Source organism: Pseudophryne corroboree, chromosome 4 (assembly GCF_028390025.1).
Source record: "Pseudophryne corroboree isolate aPseCor3 chromosome 4, aPseCor3.hap2, whole genome shotgun sequence".
NCBI classification, from domain to species: domain Eukaryota; kingdom Metazoa; phylum Chordata; class Amphibia; order Anura; family Myobatrachidae; genus Pseudophryne; species Pseudophryne corroboree.
This window is the reverse complement of record NC_086447.1, coordinates 774240777-774267217: the sequence shown is the minus strand read 5'-3', so window position 1 is coordinate 774267217 and position 26441 is coordinate 774240777. Positions and strand designations below refer to the sequence as shown.

General features: G+C 47.8%; 1 protein-coding gene across 5 annotated transcripts in view; it reads right to left on the bottom strand.

The window, feature by feature from the left end:
* Window positions 1-8126: 8126 nt before the first annotated feature.
* MRPL57 (mitochondrial ribosomal protein L57) overlaps window positions 8127-26441 on the bottom strand; it is a 50253-nt gene continuing 31938 nt past the window's right edge. For 4 of the 5 annotated variants that reach the window (XM_063918261.1, XM_063918263.1, XM_063918262.1 and 1 more), the window contains one exon: window positions 8127-8511. In XM_063918261.1, coding sequence (XP_063774331.1) covers window positions 8184-8498 — 315 coding nt within the window. In that variant the 5' untranslated portion in view covers window positions 8499-8511 and the 3' untranslated portion in view covers window positions 8127-8183. Of the gene's footprint in view, window positions 8512-10254; window positions 10370-26441 lie in introns of those variants that run through there. The other variant, XM_063918264.1, reaches the window with a different exon arrangement.

The following is a 26441-nucleotide window of genomic DNA, read 5'->3' as shown; positions in this document are numbered from 1 at the left end:
CTTGACCACCTTCCTCGGAAGGTTTCCCCTTGAGTGACTGCACCCCAACCTCTGATACTTGCATCCATGGTTAGAAGGATACAGTTCTGAACCCCGAACCTGCGGCCCTCCAGAAGGTGAGGCAGTTGCAGCCACCAGAGGAGTGAAATCCTTGCTTTCGGCGACAGACGTATCCTCTGGTGCATGTGTAGGTGAGATCCCGACTACTTGTCTAGGTTACCCAGTTGGAATAACCGAGCATGAAATCTTCCATACTGTAGATCCTCGTAAGAGACAACCATCTTCCACAGAAGGCGAATGCACTGATGAACCGATACCTGGGCTGGTTTCAGGACATCCCGGACCATTGTTTGAATCGCCAACGCTTTCTCAGGTAGAAACACTGTCTGCACCTCTGTGTCGAGGATCATTCCCAGAAAAAAAATATCCTTGTCGGCTCCAAATGTGACTTCGGAAGGTTCAGGATCCAACCGTGCTTTTGAATAGAGGAGTCGTGAGAGCAACGGACTGTAACAACTTCTCCCTGGACAATGTCTTTATCAGCAGGTCGTCCAGATATGGAATTATGTTCACCCCGTCTGCGGAGGAGAACCATCATCTCTGCCATCACCTTGGTGAACACCCTCGGTGCCGTGGAGAGGTCGAATGGCAGCGCCTGGAACGGATAGTGACAGTCCAACAGTGCAAATTGGAGATAAGCCTGGTGTGGCGGCCAAATTGGAATGTGGAGGTAAGCATCCTTGATATCCAGGGATACCAGAAACTCTCCCTCCTCCAGACCTGAAATCCCAGCTCTCAGAGACTCCATTTTGAATTTAAACTCCCTCAGATAAGGGTTTAACGATTTCAAGTACAAAATTGGTCTGACCGAAGCATCCAATTTTTGGATGGCTTCCTGTAGGATAGCCCTGTCTGCCAACAAAACTGGCAAGCCTGATTTGAAGAACCGGTGCAGCGGGAGTACAGGTTGAGTATCCCTTATCCAAAATGCTTGGGACCAGAGGTATTTTGGATATCGGATTTTTCCGTATTTTGGAATAATTGCATACCATAATGAGATATCATGGCAATGGGACCTAAATCTAAGCACAGAATGCATTTATGTTTTATATACACCTTATACACACAGCCTGAAGGTAATTTTAGCCAATATTTTTTATAACTTTGTGCATTAAACAAAGTGTGTCTACATTCACACAATTCATTTATGTTTCATATACACCTTATATCAGTGATTTTCAACCTTTTTCAACTCGCGGCACACCGGCAAGACTTTAAAATTGCCAAGGCACACCATCAGTGCCACACGGGGGGAAAAAAACATTGGCCCCCATAGTAATTAAACAGACACACTGGCCACCACAGTAGCACAAACACATTGGCCCCCAAAGTAATACAAATACATTGGGTACTGCGGTAATAAAAAAAAAAATGCTTCCACCCCCACAGATTTATAATAATGGGATGCAGTTAAAATACCGGCTGTCGGGATTCCGGCATTCAGGAGACCGAAGCCGGAATACCGACAGCCAGTGAAAGTGGAAAAAGTGGAATCCCGACCTCTTCAGGGTATTCCCACTCGGGTTGGTGGGTCCACGCCATAAACTGAGTGGGAATATAACCTGTGGTGAGCTAAGCAAGCCACCGGGCTTGAAGTGTGGTGAGCGCAGCGAGCCCGCGAGGGTACTCACTGCTGGGATTCCAACAGACGGGAAGCCGCTGTCGGTATACTTACAGCCAGCATCCCGTTTGTCGATAAAACATAAAACATATCAATTTTATAATAATGGTACACACTTCTCCCCCAGTAATTCCACATGCTGCTCCACATAGTAATTCCACTCCCTGCCCCCATAATAATTCCACTCCCTGCCCCATAATAATTGCACTCCCTGCCCCATAATAATTCCACTCCCTGCCCCATAATAATTCCACTCCCTGCCCCATAATAATTCCACTCACTGCCCCCATAATAATTCCACTCACTGCCTGTCCGCGCCCCCCCGTATTTTCTGACATTGTACTTGCATCCAAACACCTACAGTAATTCCACACACAAATACATGTTTGTTTGTTTTTAAATATATACTGTATACCTGCAACTACGATGAGCGCTGAGAAGGCAGCACGGATTGACGAGCAGCACTGACCAGTAGGCGGGCGGGCACTCCAGGAAGGAATGCGACGTGGCCTGCGTGATCTATGAGTCACAATAGGTCACAGGCCGCTCGCGGAAGTGCACAGCGCTGGCTGCGCTGCCTGAGCCGGCTATTGATTGCGGCGGGTGGCGGGCGGCTGGCTGGTCTCTCTGGCTAGTGGCAGCGGATCTCCCTGGCGGGCGGCGGCACACCTAGAGACCGCTCACGGCACACTAGTGTGCCGCGGCACAGCGGTTGAAAATAGCTGCCTTATATACACAGTCTGAAGGTCATTTAATACAATATTTTTAATAACTGTGTGTATTAAACAAAGTTTGTGTACATTGAGCCATCAGAAAACAAACGTTTCACTATCTCACTCTCGCTCACAAAAGTCCGTATTTCGGAATATTCCGTATTTCGGATATTTGGATATGGGATACTCAACCTGTACTTGAAACTCCAGTCTTTATCCCTAGGATACAATATCCTGTACCCAGGGGTCCAGGCCGGATGACACCCAGACGTGGCTGAAACGTCTGAGCCTCGCACTCACCACACCGTCCTATAGGCTGTGCGGTCCACCATCATGCTGAGGATTTGGAGGAATCAGAAGCAGGCTTCTGGTCCTGTGAGCCTGCAGGTGCAGGCTTTTTAGCTTTTGCACACCCACCTCTAAAGAAAGTGGTAGGGGGCTTGGACTTTTTTGTCTTAGCGGTCCGAAAGGACTTGCGGTGCGGATGAAGAAAAGGGTTTCTTCATAGAAGGCATAGCTGAGGGAAGAAACTAACTTACCCACGGTTGCCGTGGAAATCCACGCATCCAACGCTTCCCCAAAGAGAGCCTGACCTGTGTATGGTAGGTCCTCCACACTTCTCCTGGATTCCGCGTCTGCCAACCATTGGCATAGCCAGAGTCCCCTGCGAGCTGAGACAGACATGTGAAGATATTCGTGCATTCAGCGTACCCAGGTCCTTCATGGATTCCACCATGAACTCCGCAGAATCCTGTATGTTACGTAAAAACAGTTCAATGTCACTTCTATTCATTGTATCCAAATCCTCTAGTAATGTGCCTGACCACTTTACTGTGGCTTTAGAAATCCATGCACAGGCAATAGTGGGCCTTAACGCCACTCCTGAAGCAGTGTATATGGATTTGAGCGTAGTGTCAAACTTACGATCAGCGGGTTCTTTTAACGTGGTAGATCCAGGGACAGGTAAAACCACCTTTTTAGACAGTCTGGAGACAGATGCGTCAACTATGGTTGGGTTTTCCCATTTTTTCCTATCCTCCTCAGGGAAGGGAAAAGCAACCAGAACCCTTTTGGGGATCTGGAATTTTTTCTCCGGGGCTTCCCAGGATTTTTCAAATAAAGCGTTTAATTCTTTAGACCAGAGGTTCCCAAACGCGGTCCTCAGGACCCCACACAGTGCATGTTTTGCAGGTAACCCAGCAGGTGCACAGGTGTATTAATTACTCACTGACACATTTTAAAAGGCCCACAGGTGCAGCTAATTATTTCACTTGTGATTCTGTGAGGAGACCTGCAAAACATGCACTGTGTGGGGTCCTGAGGACCGAGTTTGAGAACCTATGCTTTAGACGCAGGGAAGATTAGCAAGGCTTTCTTATTATCTGTGAAGTAAGCCTTCTCAACCTGCTCAGGTGGCGTGTCATTAATGTTTAACATATCTCTAATGGCCTCAATCATGAGCTGCATAACCTTTGCAAGGGATGTCGCCCCCCTCAGCACGTCCCCATCACTGTCTGCTGTATCACAGTCGGTATCCATGTCATTTTGCATAATCTGGGCAAGTGCACGTTTCTGTGGGAACATACTAGGGGATTTTGCAGGAATAGGAACAGAACCTGACCAAACTGCCATAGACTTCTTTAACACCGGAGTTTCAGACTCAGTATGAGCTACCCTGGTAGAGATCGGAGAGATCATCCCCTTAATAGAGGGCAACCACTCAGGCTCATTAATTGGGATCTGAGACAAAACATTACATTCCTGTGTAAATGGAATGGATTCCTCCTAAGAGGAAACATCCTCTGCAGCATATGACACAGAGTCCCTAGACATGGCTATGTGAGACAACACCCACAGGGAAATGTCAGACACAGTTTCCCCCAAGTATGCCACAGAGAAACACAGAGATTGGAGCCAACCCACACACAGCGCTTACGGAGGTAGATACAATACAACTACCTAGCGCTTACTGTGTACCTTGAGAGACCACACAGTATACACACAGCCCCCCCCCCCCCCCCCCCCCTTCTACAACCCCCTGTTCACACAGTATAGGTTGAGTTGCTTGGAGGGACAGCTTTCCCTGTCAGCATCTCTGTATACGATCTGCAGGCAGGAAAATGGCGATGAACGCTGCTGGGTCCGCTCTGAGTAGAAGCTCCGTCCCCTGAACATGGCGCTGCTTCCCGCACTTCCATTCTTTATACTGGCCTGAGGATTTCTGCTGGCATTGTAACCGAGGTCCCTGACAGGCTTTCTGACCAGTGTAGGGTATAGGCGCTGGCTCAGGGCCCCCTCACAGCGCTGCACTATGTACTGCTGAGCCTCCGGAGCACAGTTAATACTGCGCTCCCACCCTGTTGCCGCCATCTTTACACCGGCTCCCCGCTTGCTGAGGGGGCCGGTGACTCACTTGCCACCGAAATCTTCTGGCTGTTAAGGGGTGGCGGCATGCTGTGGAAGTGAGCGGTTGCCTGGGGCGGCTAACGATCATCACCCTCAGGAGCAAATGTCCTGTCAGCGGAGATAGTGGCTCGAAACCCCTCAGGGCGGACACTACTCCCCCCCTAAGTTCCACGAAGCAGGGAGGCTGTTGCCAGCAGCCTCCCTGTGCCTAACTTAACGCTTAGAAAAATAATAAAACTAAAGAAGCTCTAGGAGCTCCCCTAGCTGTGACCGGCTCCTCCGGGCACATTTTCGAAACGGAGTCTGGTAGGAGGGGCATAGAGGGAGGAGCCGGCCCACACTCTCAAACTCTTACGTGCCAGTGGCTCCTAGTGGACCCGTCTATACCCCATGGTACTAATGTGGACCCCAGCATCCTCTAGGACGTAAGAGAAATGCAATTACCTAGCGCTTACTGTGTATCTTAATAGACTACACAGTACTTACACAGCCTTCCACGCCTTCTACAACGCCCTGGTACCGCACAGGATAGCTGGAGTTGCGTGGAGGGACAGCTCTCCCTGTCAGCGTCTCTGTAACTGGATCTGCAGGCAGGAAAATGGCACTAAACGCTGCTGGGTCCGCTCTGAGAAGCTCCGCCCCCTCTGAACATGGCGCTGTTTCCTGCACTTTATATCTTTATACTGGCCTGAGGAATGGTGCTGGCAGCGTTACCAAGGTCCCTAACAGCCTTGGTGACCAGTGTAGGGTATAGGCACTGGCTCAGGGCGCCCCTCATAGCGCCACACTGTGTACCGTTGAGCCTTCTGAGCGCAGTCAGTACCGCGCTCCCAGCCTGTTGCCGCTATCTTCACACCGGCTCCCCACTTGCCAGGGGAGCCAGTGACTCACTCGCCACCAGAATCTTCTGGCTGTTAGGGGGTGGCGGCGGCATGCTGCGGGATTAAGCAGTTGCCTGGGGCGGCTAATGATCATCACCCTTAGGAGCTCAGTGTCCTGTCAGCGGAGATATGGGCTATTAACCTCTCAGGGTTGGACACTACTCCCCCGCTAAGTCCCACGAAGCAGGGAGGCTGTTGCCAGCAGCCTCCCTGTGCCTAACTCAAAGAAAAATAATAAAACTACAAAAACTCCTACGGAGCTCCCCTAGCTGTGACCGGCTCCTCTGGGCACATTTTCTAAAATGAGTCTGGTAGGAGGGGCATAGAGGGAGGAGCCAGCCCACACTATTAAACTCTTAAAGTGCCAGTGGCTCCTAGTGGACCAGTCTATACCCCATGGTACTAATGTGGACCCCAGCATCCTCTAGGACGCAAGAGAAAGAAGGGTTATTACCGGGTCAGGCGCAGTGTGAACGGGTTACCCGGGTCAACGCGACCCGGCACTTGTTCACTGCATAGGGAGAGGCGGCGCTGGAGATTGTCATCCCCAGTGTTGCCCCCAACGCTGCCTCTGGCCCCGCCCCCGGATGGCAACCCAACCTGGCATATTGCTGTCTCGGGAAGCCACCCTGTTCACATTGCACAGGTCCAATGCCCGGTAACACCGGGAAGGACCCGTATCCAATTCCCAGGTGTGACCCGGCAATGTGAACGGGGTATCAGACAGACCGCATTGCAGATGGCAAGTTAGGATCATTAACTTTTGTTTTAGATGTAATTGCTCTAATGTTAGCTAAGCAGAAAATAGCAATCACTTGAATGGTCCTTAGGTTCCCTCCAAATCATAGGTATTACAAAAGGCATATGATGTGAATCATTTTTCCAGCCAGTAAGAAGCCTAACACATGATACACAGCCTATATACAGGCCCAGTTCTTAGCCAGATCACCAACTATACACCCGAAGTAAAGTTCATAACCGACATTTTGCCTCTGAGATTTGACGGTTACTTCACCACACACATAGAATTGGATGATTTAAACACTTTCTTGGCATTATTGAAAATATTTTAACAACTAATACAACGAATACTTGAGCTAACAGGTACCTCTATGGTGAGAGACACCCAGGGGTCACAGGACAATATGCTGAGCCCTAATTGGAGGAAACCAGCACACATGCTCCTCTAATCCGACCAGGGGGGTTCAGGCTACACTGGTAGGTCAGGCTGCATGGAGGAGGAGCAAGCTGCTAGAGGATCCGCATAAAGGAAAGAGTGGGGAGGGGCTACAGGGGGACTTATTGTTTGTATGCCCCTGTCTGCCTGTGTACGACAGTTCATAAAGAACACTAAAAATCTGAAGAAAGAACAGTAACGGTCACAAACACACTTTCTCTGATGGAAAAAAATCTAATCACATATTTGAATCAGAATTTAAAATTACACTATTATTCAGTTTTCTAGTGAAAAAAAATGTTGACCAGTGTTATCCGACAGTGTATGGTAACATCAGATAATTGGTATTTATGTCTGATGGCAAGTTTTTTCCCCACAGTGTATGGTCACCATTACCATGTACCCCAAAAAATCTAAAAAGATTTCCATATGGTATGGATGGCAAAACCTTTTTGACAGGAACTTTCGATAAACAATCCAGCGGTTATCACTAGAAAAATTATTAAGTACTCCTGCATGGGGATAGTCGCACAAAAAAAAATCCATCTGGGTATCCTCATTTCCCTGTAAACCAATCTTCTCTATTGCTTATGCCAGAAATCTGTTTGACCGTATACTCAGTGTTCCAGAAGAATTGCATCACTCTTTTTTTTTTTCTTATTTAATGTTTAGCTGAAAATGGACCTAAGCTTCTACTTAAACTTACTTACATATGGACATGCAGGAGTTGCTTAAATTAAATATTCAGTGCTGCTGTTAACATTCTAATGCTCTTATTGGCAACAGGAGGCCCTCAGTCCCAATCATTTCAGTGTCTGATTGTCAGTAATTTACAGAAGAATGAATGCAACAGGGTTTTCAGACCCTGGATCAGGCATTTCCAACCTCAAGGCACACTGTGATGTCCATCCTTGAGCACAGGTGACTTAATCAGTACATCCGTTAGTTTGATTTAACCATTTGTGCTGAAGTCTGGATATCACTAAAACCTGCACTGTGAGGGGGATAGCCAATTAGCCTAGTAATAGTAATTTACCTGTGTGTTTTCGGGAGAAAGGGCATTTTTATTTTTTTTATTTTTTACAGGCGAGCTAATAGGATAAGCCTGTAAAAAAAAATTGGTGAAACATCGGAAAAAAATGCCCAATGTTTTACCGTGGGTAATAGGATACCTCCTCAGTGTGCATGGAGGACCGAGGTTGGGAATGCCTGCCCTAGATAAATATATAAGAACATGACAATTTTAGTGTAAGTTGCAAACAAATATGCAAGCTTAGAAAACACGTTTATTATATTTTAACTACATGCCAACATCATTACATCATTTAAGTTATTGTCCATTTCTTGGTGACATTTAAATGATTTAAGTGATCTTGCAAGTATTTATGCTCAGGAAAGTTTGCCATCTGCCGGGCCTTCAGCTCCTGGAATTCTGTGTACCTCCGCGCTGCAGCATGACCATGTTCCTGATCTTTAGTCATGTAGGGCCGGCTTATCCAGTACTCAGTCTCTGCTTCTATCTCCAGCCTGTTAATCATTGACCTTTTCATATTCCAGGTGACCACCCTGGGCCGTCTGTACTTCCCAATCCACTGACGACCAGGTATCCCTTTTCTTAGGAGGACATTCGTCAAGAACATCTTAGCTTAGCTTCTGAAAATAAACGGAGCCATAAATAAAATAAAGATCCAGGAAATGTCTGTAAAATTGTCCTACAAACAAGATACGTGTGCCTGTCACCTGTAGACATTTAAGACAAACAGATTTGTGGTGTGAAAGTATCCCATCAGATCACTTAAAGAGACACTACTCCAAGTGATTAAGAGAAGGGATAGAAAATTAGAGGTTGCCATAATGATTTTTGGGCCCTGTTCCCTGGTGTCCACCTTCCCCCTGCACTAGAAATCAGCTCTAAATAACGGGTGGTCTTCAGTATGCTGACTGACGGGATCCCGGCGCACAGTATACCAGCGCCGGGATCCCGATAGCCGGCATACCGACACTTATTCTCCCTCGTCCACGACCCCCCTGGAGGGAGAATAAAATAGCGTGGCGCGCGTAGCGAGCCCGCAAGGGGCTCATTTGCGCTCTCCACACTGTCGGTAAGCCGGCGGTCGGGCTCCCGGCGCCGGTATGCTGGTCGCCGGGAGCCCCACCGCCGGCATACCATACTGAACCCCTAAATAACAGCCCTATCCCTTGCTCCTGGTGACTACAGCTTCCAGGCAGTGACATAGTTAGGTTAGGCTGGCAAACCATACATGCGGTCATTGGTAACAGCAATGGTTTGTTCCATAATTTCTGGCTCCTAACATGTGGAAACATTTCTCGAGGATAGACAACAAAGTCCCCAGCCTTGTCTGTCATTTTAAATTGCTGGGTAAAAACTGATATTGTTAGGTCTCGGTATAATGTGTGTAAGACTCGCCCTAATGACAAGCCAGAGGGAGCTACAAGAGTCAATGGCCCTCATTCCGAGTTGATCGCTCGCTAGCTGCTTTTAGCAGCAGTGCAAACGCTAAGCCGCCGCCTTCTGGGAGTGTATCTTAGCAGAAGTGCGAACGAAAGGATCGCAGAATGGGGTTAAACATTTTTCAAACAGTTTCAGAGAGACTGCAGACCTTGCGATCACTTCAGACTATTTAGTTCCTGTTTTGACGTCACAAACACGCCCTGCGTTCGGCCAGCCAATTCCCCCGTTTCCCCAGGCTCGCCTGCGTTTGTATCTGACATGCCTGCGTTTTTCAGCACACACCTGGAAAACGGTCCTTTATCCCCAAGAAACGCCCCATTCCTGGTAATCACTCACCGATCAGCAGTGCGAATGAAAATCGTCGCTAGACCTGCATCGGCTTTTGTGAAAGTACATCGCGCGTGCGCACTGCGTACCATACGCATGCGCAGAAGTGCCGCTTTTTTGCATGATCGCTGCGCTGTGAACAACGGCAGCTAGCGATCAACTCGGAATGACCCCCAATGCTCCATGCAACCGCTTCAAAACCAGAGATTAAAGGGGTCCATAGATCAAGAATCGTCCCAATTCTCCATTTTGCAGATGATTGATGATGCGCAAAATCCAACATTTTGGAAATCCTTGATTCGACGATTCTGAACCAAAAATGATTGGATTCAGCGAAATTTGGATTTCTGACATGTTGTATTCGGCAAAAAGAGCAGAGCAACACAAGCGGCAGCGGAAAGAGGGAGGACAGTTAACTGAAAGCGGACACCGAAAATACACAAATGGACACTTGCTTGACCGGCCCTTAATGCTGCCGTGCACCAGCCTCTCCCTAGGATACCACCCCATCCAGACTGCGGCTACAGGTAGGTGCAGCCACTGGGAATGAGAGTGAGGTAAGTCCTAGGAACAAAAATAGGATTTTAATTACCTACCGGTAAATCCTTTTCTCGTAGTCCGTAGAAATACTGGGGTCCATTTATTACCATGGAGTATGGGAGCCTTGGGCACTTTAAGAAATCAATAGTGTGCGCGGGCTCCTCCCTCTATGCCCCTCCTACCAGACTCAGTCTAGAAACTGTGCCCGAGGAGACGGACATACCTTGAGAGAAGGATTTAAAGGACAGTGGTGAGATTCGAACCAGCACACACAAACAAGAGGAAAGCCATGCTAACAAAACTTGACGAGGGACAGCAACAGCTGAACCAACAACAATACTTAACCAAGTAACAGTGCAGGAACACACAAAGCACTGGGCGGGCGCCCAGTATCCTCTACGGACTACGAGAAAAGGATTTACCGGTAGGTAATTAAAAATAGGATTTTGGTTACCTACTGGTAAATCCTTTTCTCGTAGTCCGTAGAGGATTTTGGGGTCCACATTGGTACCATAGGTATAGACGGGTCCACCAGGAGCCATTGGCACTTTAAGTTTGAGAGTGTGGGCTGGCTAATCCCTCTATGGCCCTCCTACCAGATTCAGTCTAGAAACTGTGCCCGAGGAGACGGACATCTTCGAGAGAAGGATTATACACAGATAGTGGCGAGATTCATACCAGCTCACACATACAAGGCACGTCAAGCCAACGTAGCTTGAACACTCAGCAACCGCTGAAACATTACTTACCAAGTAACAATGCAGAACTCAACTAAAAAGAAGTTGTACTGAACCAAATAACAATTGCAGGAAAACGAAGCGCTGGGTGGGCGCCCAGCATCCTCTACGGACTACGAGAAAAGGATTTACTGATAGGTAACCAAAATCCTATTTTCTCTTACGTCCTAGAGGATGCTGGGGTCCACATTAGTACCATGGGGATGTACCAAAGCTCCCAGAACGGGAGAGAAAGCGCGGAGGCTCCTACAGAACTGATTGAATGAACTTCAGATCATCAGAGGCTAAAGTATTAAACTTGTAAAACTTTGCAAATGTGTTTGACCCAGACCAAGTTGCAGCTCGGCAAAGTTGCACTGCTGAGACAGCCCGGGCAGCCGTCCAGGAAGACCCCACATTACGAGTAGAGTGGGCCTTAACAGATCTTGGACACGGCAGACCTGCCGTAGAATAAGCGTGCTGGATAGTGAACCTAATCCAGCGAGAAATAGTCTGCTTAAAAGCAGGACACAATTTTCATGGGATCATATAGGACAAACAGAGGGTCCGACTTTCTGTGACGAGAAGTTCTCTTCACATATATCTTCAGAGCCCTTACAACATCCAAGGACTTTGATGTAATTGAGGAGTCAGTAGCCACTGGCACCACAATAGGTTGGTTGATATGAAATGCCGACACAACCTTCGGAAGAAACTGCTGATGCGTCCGGAGCTCAGCCCTATCTTTGTGGAAGATCAAGTAAGGGCTTTTACAGGATAAAGCCCCCAATTCGGACACGCGTCTAGCAGAAGCTAAGGCCAACAACGTGACCGCGTTCCATGTAAGAAATTTGACATCAACCTCCTGTAGAGGATCAAACCAATCCGACTGGAGGAACTACAACACCACGTTAAGGTCCCAAGGCGCCGTAGGCGGTACAAAGGGAGGTTGGATGTGGAGAACTCCCTTCAAAAAAGTCTGAACCTCAGGGAGGGCAGCCAATTGTTTCTGAAAGAAAATGGACAGGGCCGAAATCTGGATCACAGATCCTAACCTCAGGCCCATATCCACACCTGCTTGCAGGAAGAGGAGAAAACGTCAGAGTTGAAACTATACCATAGGAAAATTCTTGGATTCACACCAAGAGACATATTTCTTCCAAATACGATGGTAATGTTTAGACGTTATCCCTTTCCTAGCCTGTATGAGGGTAGGAATGACCTTCTTCGGAATGCCCTTCCGAGCAAGTATCAGGCGCTCAACTTCCATGCCATCAAATGTAGCCACGGTAAGTCTTGATAGGCGAACGGCCCCTGCTGCAGCAGGTGCTCCCGAAGAAGAAGAGACCTCGGCTCTTCTTGCAGTACATTCAGAAGGTCCGCGTACCAAGCCCTTCTTGGCCAGTCTGGGGCAACGAGGATCGCTTGAACCCTTGTTCTCCTTATGAGCTTTAGGATTCTTGGGATGAGTAGGAGTGGAGGAAACACGTACACTGACTGGAACACCCATGGAGACACCAGGGCGTCTACTGCCACTGCCTGTGGGTCCCTCGACCTGGAACAATAATGCAGAAGCTTCTTGTTGAGACGAGAGCCCATCATGTCTATTTGGGGTAATCCCCAAAGGTCTGTTATTTCCTTGAACACCTCCGGATGGAGTCCCCACTCCCCTGGATGGAGATCGTGTCTGCTGAGGAAGTCTGCTTCCCAGTTGTCTACTCCCGGAATGAAGATTGCGGACAAGGCCACAGCGTGTTTTTCTGTCCAGAGGAGAATCCTGGTTACCTCCGACTTTTCCGCTCTGCTCTTTGTTCCGCCCTGTCGGTTTATGTAGGTTACCGCCGTCACATTATCTGACTGAACCTGGATGGCCTGATCTTAAAGAAGATGTGATGCCTGTAGAAGGGCATTGTATATGGCCCTTAGTTCCAGAATGTTGATTGGAAGAATGGTTTCCTGACTTGACCATTTTCCTTGGAAGTGTTCCCCCTGGGTGACAGCTCCCCAACCTCTGAGGCTTGCGTCTGTGGTTAGCAGAATCCAATTTTGAATCCCGAACACTGTGCCCTTTGTCAGGTGAGAAGTCTGAAGCGACCACAGAAGAGAAATCCTGGCTCTTGGCAACAGACGTATCCTCTGGTGCATGTGGAGATGCGATCCGGACCATTTGTCCAACAGATCCAGCTGGAAGGCCCTTGCATGAAACCTTCCGTACTGCAGCGCCTCGTAAGCAGCTACCATCTTTCCCAGAAGGCGAATGCATAGATGCACAGATATCCGGGTTGGTTTTAGAACAGCCCGCACCATTGAATGGATTACCAATGCCTTTTCCAATGGAAGGAATACCTTCTGTGCCTCTATATCCAGTATCATCCCCAGGAACGGAAGCCTTCGTGTTGGTTCCAGGTGAGATTTTGGTAGGTTCAGAATCCACCCGTGATCCCGGAGTAGTCGAGTTGAGAGGGCAATGTTGTCCAACAACCGCTCCCTGGATGGTGATTTTATCAGCAGATCGTTCAAGTACGGGATTATGTTCACTCCCTGTTTGCGGAGGAGAAACATTATCTCTGCCATTACCTTGGTGAACACCTTCGATGCTGTGGACAGGCCAAATGGCAGGGCCTGGAACTGGTAGTGACAGTCCTGATGAGGCGGCTAGATTGGGATATGAAGGTACGCATCCTTGATATCCAGAGACACCAAGAATTCCCCTTCCTCCAGACCTGAGATCACCGCTCTCAAGAGACTCCATCTTGAATTTGAACACCCGTATATACGGGTTTACTGACTTGGTTTAAAATGGGTCTTACCGAACCGTCCGGTTTCGGTACCACAAACAGGTTGTAATAATAACCTTTGTTCTGTAGCCGAGGTGGAACTGGAACAATGACCTGAGTCTGTACCAGTTTTTGAATTGCATACTGTAAAATTATACTTGCCTCCTGAGAAGCTGGTAAGCCTGATTTGAAGAATCTGTGAGGTGGGAATTCCTGAAACTCCAATCTGCACCCCTGGGCGATGAGCTCTTTGACCCAGGGATCCTGGTATGATTTCGCCCATATGTGACTGAAATCTCTTAATCAGGCTCCCACCTGCATGTCTTCCAGGCAGTGCGGTCCACCATCATGCTGAAGGCTTTGAGGAAACAGAACCTGAGTTCTGTTCCTGTGAACCTGCAGTTGCTTGTTTTCTGGGTTTACCTCTATTGCCTTTGAAGGCTTTAGAAGAACCTTTGATTTTATTTTAAAATTTTGCTTTCTGAAAGGACTGCAGAGTTGGAGCAGAGTAGGTCTTCCTAGCTGGGGGGGCTGCGGAAGGAAGGTATGTAGACTTACCCGCCGTAGCCTTGGATATCCACGTATCCAGTTCATCTCCAAACAGGGACTCACCTGTGAATGGTAGGCTTTCCACACCTTTTCTGGAATCCGCATCCACATAGGCCCCTGCGTGCTGACACTGCCGTGGCCGTGGTGCGTGCATGGAGCAAGTCTTTCTTTTTTATGGCCTCCACTATAAAATTTGCAAAGTCCTGTATATTACTGTAGGAGTAAAACTATTGCCCCTCTGGGTAAGGAATCTAACCACTCAATTAGGTTACCTGACATAGTAACATAGTTAATAACCTAGTAACATAGCTAATGAGGCTAAAAAGTGGAAAAAAGCCCATCGGGTTCAACCTGTATTCTGTATTAAGCAGTGCACATTATAATGTACCAGCCAAAATAATGGTTTCATACCTATTGACAACTATATGTCGTATCACACCCATATACTTAATGTCAATATATTAAATGCTATAGCCTTGGATACTTTACTCAGCTAGAAAACTGTCCAATCCGTTTTTAAATGCATTTACAGAGTCCACCATTATTATCTTCTCCGGCAGGGAGTTCCAAATCCTTATTGCCCCCACGGTGTAGAAACCCTTTGTACGGATTTCCTCTCCTCCAGCCTCAACAAATGCCCACGTGTCCTATACAGACTTCTATTAATAAACAAATCCTCCGCTAAACCAATGATTTGTACAATGGCAGGATTACATCCTCGTCCCTTGTCTCAATACCCCGTTTTATGCATGCGAGCACTTTACTTGCCTTCTTTGCTGCAATTTGACATTGTTGACTGTTATTCAGCCTATTATCTATGAGCACCCCAAATCTTTTTCCACTACTGCTACCCCTATATTTTCCCCATTAAGTGTGTAGGATACAAGTTTGCTTTTAATCCCAAAGTGCATAAATTTAAATTTTTCAATACTGAACCGCATTCCCCATTTAGACGCCCAGGTTTCAAGTTTAAGTAATTCATTTTGTAGAGACTCCACATCACTTTCTGAATTAATTACCTTACAGTTTGGTATCATCTGCAAATATTGACACTGTGCTACCCAGACCTATTCCTAGATCATTAATAAATATATTGAACAGTAGCGGGCCAAGTACGGACCCTTGTGGTATTCCGCTGACTACTGGTGCCCAGCTGGAGAACGTCCCGCTGACTACTACTCTTTGTAATCTGTTATCCAGCCAATTACCTATCCATGTACAAATAGTATACCCTATGCCAAGTTTCCTTAATTTGATGATCAGTCTCCTGTGAGGCACTGTATCGAAGGCTTTTGCAAAATCTAAAAAGACAACATCCACTGCATTGCCTTGGTCGAGATTATCGCTCACCTCCTCATAGAAGCTAATTAAGTTAAACACGATCTGTCCCTTACAAACCCGTGCTGACTCTTGCTATTAATCTTATTAACCTGCAGATAATCCTGTATGGTATCCCCCAAAATTCCCTCCAATATTTTACACACTATAGAGGTTATACTAACTCTGTCTATAGTTCCCAGGATGATTTTAAGATCCCTTTTTAAATAAGGGCACTACTTCCGCTATACACCAATCCCTCAGTACCATACCTGATCTAATTGAACTATAGAAAATCAAGTATAAGGGTTTTGCTAGCTGTGCCCTAAACTCCATAATAACTCTCGGGTGAAAACCATCTGGGCCCGGTGATATATTAATCTTTATGTTGCTTAGCCTCTCCAGGACTACTTCCTCACTTAAAAAAGCATCTAGCCAAGAATCATTACCTTCACTGTCGTGATGCACTACTAGCACCTTCTGATCCTCCCTAGTGAATACGGATGAAAAAAACTTGTTCAGTATATCCGCTTTTATTTTGTCATCGTTTATCAAGGCTCCCAGTTCATCTTTTAAAGGGCCTACATTCTCCTTTTTTATCCTTTTACTGTTTATGTACTTGTAAAACTTTTTAGGATTGGCTTTACTCTTTATAGCATAGGTCTGCAAACTCGGTCCTCATTACCCCATACAGAGCATGTTTTGCAGGTAACCCAGCAGGTGCACAGGTGTATTAATTACTCACAGACACATTTTAAAAGGTCTGCAGGTGGAATTATTTCACTTGTGATTCTGTGAGGAGTCCTGCAAAACATGCGCTGTGTGGGGTAATGAGGACAGAGTTTGCAGACCTATGCTCTATAGCGATTTGCTTTTCATTTACAATTTTAGCTGCTCTTATTACCTTTTTACACCTTTTATTGCATTCCTTGTAATACTGGAATGCCTCCTCCCCTCCAACTGATTTAAATGCTTTGAAAGCACGACTTTTATTAGCCATTTCATTTTTGACCGCCTTATTAAGCCACATTGGTTTGTGTTTAGTACTCCTGCGTTTATTGCCCATGGGAATGAATTTGTGAATATTGCTATCAAGTAACCATTTTAAAGCATCCCACATTTTGCAATGGCCCTAGTGATCCATGCACAAGCTATAGTGGGTCTTTTGGGCCAGAGATTTGAGAGTGGTCTCAATCTTGCGGTCAGCCATGTCCTTTAAGGAGGCTGCCCCCGGGACAGGTAAGATTATCTTAGATGACAACAGAGATACCGAAGCATCAACAATCGGTGGGTTTTCCCATTTTTTTTTTCTATCATCCTGAGGAAAAGGGAAGGATGCCAGTAACCTTTTAGGGATCTGAAACTTGTCAGGATTAATCCAAGTTTCTTCAAATAGGGAATTTAATTCCTTAGATGCAGGGAAAGTAGCAGAGAGATTTTGTTTTTACATTAAAATAAGATTCCTCATGTTCCTCTGTCACTTTGTCAGGAATGTGCAGGACGTCTCTAATAGCTTAAATCAGCGCCTGTATTCCTTGTGACAGAGCTGCATCCCCCACCTCCTGAGTCCACCTCACCCTCCTCTGCGTCTGATACATCATCATCATCAGTGTCAGCCTGCAGGATTTGGGCCAGTGAACACTTTTGTGGACAAATGGTAGGGGTCTGAGACGCTGGTATGGACAGTGAATCTTTATTCATCAGGTCATCCACAGACTGTCTTAAGTATTGCATCTTTTTCTCATTTTGGAACAATTTATGTGAAATATTTGAGATCATCCCTTTTAATGAATCCAAACATACTGGTTCGGATCCACTAGCCTGAGAATATGTACTATCCTGAGTACACTGTAGTGATCCCCCTGGGGAAGAGACACACTCCTTTGACATTGTAAAATGTGAAAGAACACACCCACACAGGAGAAAGGTTAAAAGCACAGTTAACCCACACAGAGCCCTCAAGAGAGTATGATGGAGCCAGCCACACTGCGCCCTTATACTAATTCCAAGCTTAGCTGGGCCGCAAACTAAGTACCCTTAATAGGGCTTAGTATTCTAATATTGCTCCCCCCTTGCTATGACCCCCTGGTACTGCTGAGGTAATCTGGAGTCCTTGTGCAGGAGCTGCACTTCCCTGCCAGTCTGTCTGTGTACGCGGCAGAAGGAAAAATAAGAATTTACTCACCGGTAATTCTATTTCTCGTAGTCCGTAGTGGATGCTGGGAACTCCGTAAGGACCATGGGGAATAGCGGGCTCCGAAGGAGGCTGGGCACTCTAGAAAAATCTTAGACTACCTGGTGTGCACTGGCTCCTCCCACTATGACCCTCCTCCAAGCCTCAGTTAGGTACTGTGCCCGGACGAGCGTACACAATAAGGAAAGATTTTGAATCCCGGGTAAGACTCATACCAGCCACACCAATCACACCGTACAACTCGTGATATGAAACACAGTTAACAGTATGAAACAATAGAGCCTCTCAACAGATGGCTCAACAATAACCCGATTTAGTTAACAATAACTATGTACAAGTATTGCAGATAAACCGCACTTGGGATGGGCGCCCAGCATCCACTACGGACTACGAGAAATAGAATTACCGGTGAGTAAATTCTTATTTTCTCTAACGTCCTAGTGGATGCTGGGAACTCCGTAAGGACCATGGGGATTATACCAAAGCTCCCAAACGGGCGGGAGAGTGCGGATGACTCTGCAGCACTGAATGAGAGAACTCCAGGTCCTCCTCAGCCAGGGTATCAAATTTGTAGAATTTTGCAAACGTGTTTGCCCCTGACCAAGTAGCTGCTCGGCAAAGTTGTAAAGCCGAGACCTCTCGGGCAGCCGCCCAAGATGAGCCCACCTTCCTTGTGGAATGGGCATTGACAGATTTTGGCTGTGGCAGGCCTGCCACAGTATGTGCAAGCTGAATTGTACTACAAATCCAACGAGCAATAGTCTGCTTAGAAGCAGGAGCACCCAGCTTGTTAGGTGCATATAGGATAAACAGCGAGTCAGATTTTCTGACTCTAGCCGTTCTGGAAACATATATTTTCAGTGCCCTGACAACGTCTAGCAACTTGGAGTCCTCCAAGTCCCTAGTAGCCTAGGCACCACAATAGGCTGGTTCAGGTGAAACGCTGACACCACCTTTGGGAGAAACTGGGGACGAGTCCTCAATTCTGCCCTATCCATATGGAAAATCAAATAAGGGCTTTTACAAGACAAAGCCGCCAACTTTGATACTCGCCTGGCAGAAGCCAAGGCCAATAACATAACCACCTTCCACGTGAGATATTTCAGATCCACGGTTTTTAGTGGTTCAAACCAATGTGATTTTAAGAAACTCAACACCACGTTGAGATCCCAAGGTGCCACAGGAGGCACAAACGGGGGCTGACTCTGCAGCACTCCTTTTATAAATGTCTGAACTTCAGGTACTGAAGCTAGTTCTTTTGAAAGAAAATCGACAGAGCCGAGATCTGTACCTTAATGGAACCCAATTTAAGGCCCATAGTCACTCCTGCTTGCAGGAAATGCAGAAAATCGACCTAGTTGAAATTCCTCTGTTGGGGCCCTTTCGGCCTCACACCATGCAACATATTTTCGCCATATGCGGTGATAATGAGTTGCTGTAACCTCTTTCCTGGCTTTAGTAAGCGTAGGAATGACTTCCTCCGGAATGCCCTTTTCCTTCAGGATCCGGCGTTCAACCGCCATGCCGACAAACGCAGCCGCGGTAAGTCTTGGAACAGACAGGGCCCCTGCTGCCGCAGGTCCTGTCTAAGTGGCAGAGGCCATGGGTCCTCTGATATAAATTCTTAAAGTTCTGGGTACCAAGCTCTTCTTGGCCATCCACGAGTATCGTTCTTACTCCTCGCCTTCTTATTATTCTCAGTACCTTTGGTATGAGAGGCAGAGGGGAGAACACATAAACCGACTGGTACACCCACGGTGTTACCAGAGCGTCCATAGCTATCGCCTGAGGGTCCCTTGACCCGGTGCAATATCTTTTATAGCTTTTTGTTGAGGCGGGACGCCATCATGTCCACCTGTGGCCTTTCCCAATGGTGTACAATCCTATTGGAAGACTTCTGGAGGAAGTCCCCATTCTCCCGGGTGGAGGTCGTGTCTGTTGAGAAGATCTGCTTCCCAGTTGTCCACTCCGGGAATGAACACTGCTGACAGTGCTAACACATGATTTTCCGCCTATCGGAGAATCCTTGTGGCTTCTGCCATCGCCATCCTGCTTCTTGTGCCGCCCTGTTGGTTTACATGGGCGACTGCCGTGATGTTGTCTGATTGGATCAGTACCGGCTGGTTTTGAAGCAGAGGCCTTGCCGGCCTCAGGGCATTGTAAATGGCCCTCAGGTCCAGAATATTTATGTGTAGGGAAATAACCTGACTTGACCAAAGTCCCTGGAAATTTCTTCGCTGTGTGACTGCCTCCCAGCCTCAAAGGCTGGAATCCATGGTCACTAGGACCTAGTCCTGTATGCCGAACCTGCGGCCCTCTTGAAGATGGGCACTCTGCAGCCACCACAGTAGAGATACCCTGGTCCTTGGAGACAGGGTTATCAGCCTATGCATCGGAAGATGCGATCCGGACCACTTGTCCAACAGGTCCCTCTGAAAAGTTCTTGTATGGAACCTGCCTAATGGGATTGCTTCGTAGGAAGCTACCATTTTTCCCAGGACTCGCGTGCAATGATGCACCGCTACCTATTTTGGCTTCAGGAGGTCTCTGACTAGAGATGACAACTCCTTGGCTTTCTCCTCCGGGAGAAACACTATTTCTGGTTTATGTCCAGAACCATCCCCAGGAACAGTAGACGTGTCATAGGAACCAGCTGTGACTTTGGACTGTTTAGAATCCAACCATGCTGTTGTAGCACTTTCCAAAATAGTGCTACCCCGACTACCAACTGCTCCTTGGACCTCGCCCTTATAACGAGATTGTCCAAGTACGGGATAATTACAACTCCCTTTTTTTGAAGGAGTATCAACATTTCGGCCATTACCTTGATAAAACACCCTCGGTGCCATGTACAGTCCAAACGGCAGTGTCTGGACTTGGTAATGGTAATCCTGTACCACAAATCTGAGGTACTCCTGGCGAGGATGGTAAATGGGGACATGCAGGTAAGCATCCTTGATGTCCCAGGATACCATGTAATCCCCCTCGTCCAGGCTTGGAATAACCGCCCTGAGCGATTCCATCTTGAACTTGAATTTTTGTGTTCAAGCATTTTAAATATAAAATGGGTCACACCGAACCATGCGGTTTCGGTACCCCAACCCGTGTGGAATAGTAACCCCGTCCTTGTTGAAGTAGGGGCACCTTGAGTATTACCTGCTGGGAATACCGCTTATTAATTGCCTCTAGCACAGCCTCCCTGCCTGAGGGAGTTGTCAGCAAGGCATATTTTAGGAAACGGCTGGGGGGAGACATCTCGAATTCCAGCTTGTACCCCTGAAATACTACTTGAAAGAAACAGGGATCCACCTGTGAGCGAGCCCACTAATTGCTGAAATTTTTGAGACGGCCCCCCACCGTACCTGGCTACACCTGTGGAGCACCCGCGTCATGGTGTGGCCTCACAGGAGGCGGGGGAAGAATCTTGATTCTGGGAACAGGCTGACTGGTGCAGCTTTTTTCCCTCTACCCTTGTCTCTGTACAGAAAGGAAGCGCCATTTGACCCGCTTGCTTTTCTGAAGCCGAAAGGACTGTACCTTTGTCTGTGAGGAAACCTGAGGTAAAATTATTTCTTCCCAGCAGTTGCTGTGGATACGAGGTCCCAGAGACCATCCCCAAATAATTCCTCACCCTTATAAGGCTCTCTATGCGCTTTTTAAGTCAGCATCACCTGTCCAGTGACAGGTCTCTAATACCCTCCTGACAGAATGGACATTACATTTATTTTGGATGCCAGTCGGCAAAATATCCCTCTGTGCATCCCCCATATATAAGACAACGTCTTTAATATGTTTTTATGTTTGCCAACTAGTTTCCCTGTTTGACAGGGTCACCGACCACGCTGCAGCAGCACTATCTGCAGGTCTCAGTTTAGTACCTGAGTGTGTAAATACAGACTTCAGGATAGCCTCCTGTTTTTTATCAACAGGTACCTATTAAAGTGGCCGTATCCTAAGACGGCAGTGCCACCTTTTTTGACAAACGTGTGAGCGCCTTATCCACCCTAGGGGATATCTCCCAGCGTAACTTATCCACCTGGCGGGAAAGGGTACGCCATCAGTAACTTTTTATAAATTACCAGTTTCTTAACGGGGGAACCCACGCTTTCACACACTTCATTTATTCATCTGATGGGGGAACAAAACACTGCCTGTTTTTTCTCCCCAAACCTAAAACCCATTTTTAGAGGTGCTTGGGTTAAAGTCAGAAATGTATAACACATTTTTTATTGCCGGGATCACGTCACGGATGTTCCTAGTGGATTGTGTATATGTCTCCACCTTGTCGACACTGGAGTCAGACTCCGTGTCGACATCTGTGTCTGCCATCTGAGAGAGCGGGCGTTTTTGAGCCCCTGATGGCCTTTGAGACGCCTGGGCAGGCGCGGGCTGCGAAGCCGGCTGTCCCACAGCTGTTACGTCATCCACCCTTTTATGTAAGGAGTTGACACTGTCGGTTAATACCTTTCACCTATCCCTCCACTCTGGTGTCGGCCCCACAGGGGGCGACATCACATATATCGGCCTCTGTTCTGTCAACATATAAGCCTCCTCATTCAACATGTCGACACAGCCGTACCGACACACCGCAGACACACAGGGAATGCTCTAAACGAGGACAGGACCCACAAAAGCCCTTTGGGGGGACAGAGTAAGAGTATGCCAGCACACACCAGAGCGCTATATATATACAGGGACTAACTGAGTTATGTCCCTAATAGCTTTTATATAATATACTGTATACAGTGCCAATTTTAATGCCCCCTCTCTCTTTTCCCTCTTACTGTACTGTAGAATTGCAGGGAAGAGCCAGGGAGCTTCCCTCCAGCCGAGCTGTGAGGGAAAAATGGCGCCAGTGTGCTGAGGAGATAGGCTCCGCCCCTTTTTCGCGGCCTATTCTCCCGTTTTTTATGGAATTCTGGCAGGGGTATTTACCTCATATATAGCCCCTGGGGCCATATATTGAGGTATTTTAGCCAGCCAAGGTGTTTTTATTGCTGCCTCAGGGCGCCCCCCCCAGCGTCCTGCACCCTCAGTGACCGGAGTGTGAAGTGTGTGAGAGGAGCAATGGCGCACAGCTGCAGTGCTGTGCGCTACCTTGGTGAAGACAGAGTCTTCATGTCGCCGATTTTCCGGACCATCTTCTTGCTTCTGGCTCTGTAAGGGGGACGGCGGCGCGGCTCCGGGACCGAACATCAAGGCTGGGCCTGCGGTCGATCCCTCTGGAGCTAATGGTGTCCAGTAGCCTAAGAAGCCCAATCCGGCTGCAAGCAGGCGAGTTCGCTTCTTCTCCCCTTAGTCCCTCGCTGCAGTGAGCCTGTTGCCAGCAGGTCTCACTGAAAATAACAAATTCTAAGACTATAACTTTCTAAGAGCTCAGGAGAGCCCCTAGTGTACATCCAACCTCGGCCGGGCACGAAATCTAACTGAGGCTTGGAGGAGGGTCATAGTGGGAGGAGCCAGTGCACACCAGGTAGTCTAAGATCTTTCTAGAGTGCCCAGCCTCCTTCGGAGCCCGCTATTCCCCATGGTCCTTACGGAGTTCCCAGCATCCACTAGGACGTTAGAGAAATAAGATTTTAAACCTACCGGTAAATCTTTTTCTCGTAGTCTGTAGAGGATGCTGGGGACTCCCTAAGGACCATGGGGATAGACGGGCTCCACAGGAGACATGGGCACTTTAAGAAAGAACTTTAGGTATGGGTGTGCACTGGCTCCTCCCTCTATGCCCCTCCTCCAGACCTCAGTTAGAGAAACTGTGCCCAGAGGAGACGGACAGTACGAGAAAAGGATTTTTGTTATCCAAGGGCAAGATTCATACCAGCCCACACCATTCACACCGTATAACCTGTGATATACTAACCAGTTAACAGTATGAAAACAACATAGCATCAGTCCAAGACCGATTAAACTATAACATAACCCTTTAGTAAGCAAAACTATATACAAGTCTTGCAGAAGTAGTCCGCACTTGGGACGGGCGCCCAGCATCCTCTACGCACTACGAGAAAAAGATTTACCGGTATTTTTAAAATCTTATTTTCTCTTACGTCCTAGAGGATGCTGGGGACTCCGTAAGGACCATAGGGATTATACCAAAGCTCCCAAATGGGCGGGAGAGTGCGGATGACTCTGCAGCACCGATTGAGCAAACAGGAGGTCCTCATCAGCCAGGGTATCAAACTTATAGAATTTTGCAAAGGTGTTTGAACCCGACCAAGTAGCAGCTCGGCACAGCTGTAGTGCCGAGACCCCTCGGGCAGCCGCCCAAGAAGAGCCCACCTTCCTAGTGGAATGGGCCTTGACCGATTTTGGTAACGACAATCCAGCCGTAGAATGAGCCTGCTGAATCGTGTTACAGATCCAGCGAGCAATAGTCTGCTTTGAAGCAGGAGCGCCAACCTTGTTGGCTGCATACAGGACAAACAGTGCTTCTGTTTTTCTGACTCTAGCCGTTCTGGCCACGTAAATTTTCAAAGCCCCGACCACAACAAGGGACTCGGAATCCTCCAAGTCTCACGTAGCCACAGGCACCACAAATGGTTGGTTCATATGAAAAGATGACACCACCTTAGGCAAAAATTGAGGACGGGTCAGCAATTCCGCTCTATCCATATGGAAAACCAGATAGGGGCTTTTATGAGACAAAGCTGCCAATTCCGACACTCGCCTAGCCGAAGCCAAGGCTAACAACATAACCACCTTCCAAGTGAGATATTTTAACTCCACCGCTTTAAGTGGTTCAAACCAGTGCGACTTAAGGAAACTCAACACCACATTAAGGTCCCAAGGCGCCACCGGAGGTACGAAAGGAGGCTGAATATGCAGCACTCCCTTCACAAAAGTCTGTACTTCTGGGAGAGAAGCTAATACTTTCTGAAAGAAAATGGATAAGGCCGAAATCTGAACCTTAATGGAGCCTAATTTTAGGCCCAAATTCACTCCAGTTTGTAGGAAGTGAAGGAAACGGCCCAGATGGAATTCTTCCGTAGGAGCATTCCTGGCCTCACACCAAGAAACATACTTTCGCCATATACGGTGATAATGTTTAGCTGTCACGTCCTTCCTAGCCTTTATCAGAGTAGGAATGACCTCATCCGGAATGCCCTTTTCCGCTAGGATCCGGCGTTCAACCGCCATGCCGTCAAACGCAGCCGCGGTAAGTCTTGGAACAGACAGGGCCCCTGTTGCAACAGGTCCTGCCTTAGAGGAAGAGGCCACAGATCTTCTGTGAGCATCTCCTGCAGATCCGGATACCAGGCCCTTCGCGGCCAATCTGGAACAATAAGAATTGTCTGTACTCCTCTTTTTCTTATTATTCTCAACACCTTTGGGATGAGAGGAAGAGGAGGAAATACATAGACCGACTGGAACACCCACGGTGTCACTAGGGCGTCCACAGCTACCGCCTGAGGGTCTCTTGACCTGGCACAATACCTCTGTAGCTTTTTGTTGAGGCGGGACGCCATCATGTCTATCTGGGGCAGTCCCCACTGACTTGCAATCTGTGCGAAGACTTCCTGATGAAGTCCCCACTCTCCTGGATGCAGGTCGTGCCTGCTGAGGAAGTCTGCTTCCCAGTTGTCCACTCCCGGAATGAACACTGCTGACAGTGCGCTTACATGATTTTCCGTCCAGCGAAGAATCCTGGCGGCTTCCGCCATCGCCACTCTGCTCCTTGTGCCGCCTTGGCGGTTTACATGAGCCACTGCGGTGATGTTGTCTGACTGAATCAGAACTGGTAGGTCGCGAAGTAAGGTCTCCGCTTGACGAAGGCCGTTGTATATGGCCCTCAGCTCCAGGACGTTGATGTGAAGACAAGTCTCTTGACTTGTCCAAAGTCCTTGGAAGTTTCTTCCATGTGTGACTGCTCCCCAACCTCGGAGGCTCGCGTCCGTGGTCACCAGAACCCAGTCCTGAATGCCGAACCTGCGGCCCTCTAGAAGGTGAGCACTCTGTAGCCACCACAGGAGAGACACCCTGGTCCTCGGGGACAGGGCGATCAACTGATGAATCTGTAGATGTGACCCGGACCACTTGTCCAGTAGGTCCCATTGGAAGGTCCTCGCATGGAACCTGCCGAAGGGAATGGCCTCGTACGATGCCACCATCTTTCCCAGGACTCGAGTGCAGTGATGCACTGACACCTGTTTTGGCTTCATTAGGTTCCTGACCAGGGTCATGAGTTCCTGAGCCTAATCTATCGGAAGATAAACCCTTTTCTGGTCCGTATCCAGAATCATGCCCAAGAAGGTCAGACGAGTCGTGGGAACCAGCTGTGACTTCGAGATATTGAGAATCCAGCCGTGTTGCTGCAACACTTTCAGTGAAAGTGACATGCTGCTCAGCAACTGCTCTCTTGATCTCGCTTTTATGAGATCGTCCAAGTACAGGATAATTGTGACACCCTGCTTGCGCAGGAGCACCATAATTTCCGCCATTACCTTGGTGAAAATCCTCGGGGCCGTGGAAAGCCCAAACGGCAACGTCTGAAATTGGTAATGACAATCCTGTACCGCAAATCTCAGGTACGTCTGATGAGGTGGATATATGGGAACATGAAGGTATGCATCCTTTATGTCCAGGGATACCATAAAATCCTCCCCTTCCAGGCTGGCGATGACCGCTCTGAGCGATTCCATCTTGAACTTGAACTTTTTCAAGTATAGGTTCAGGGATTTTAAATTTAA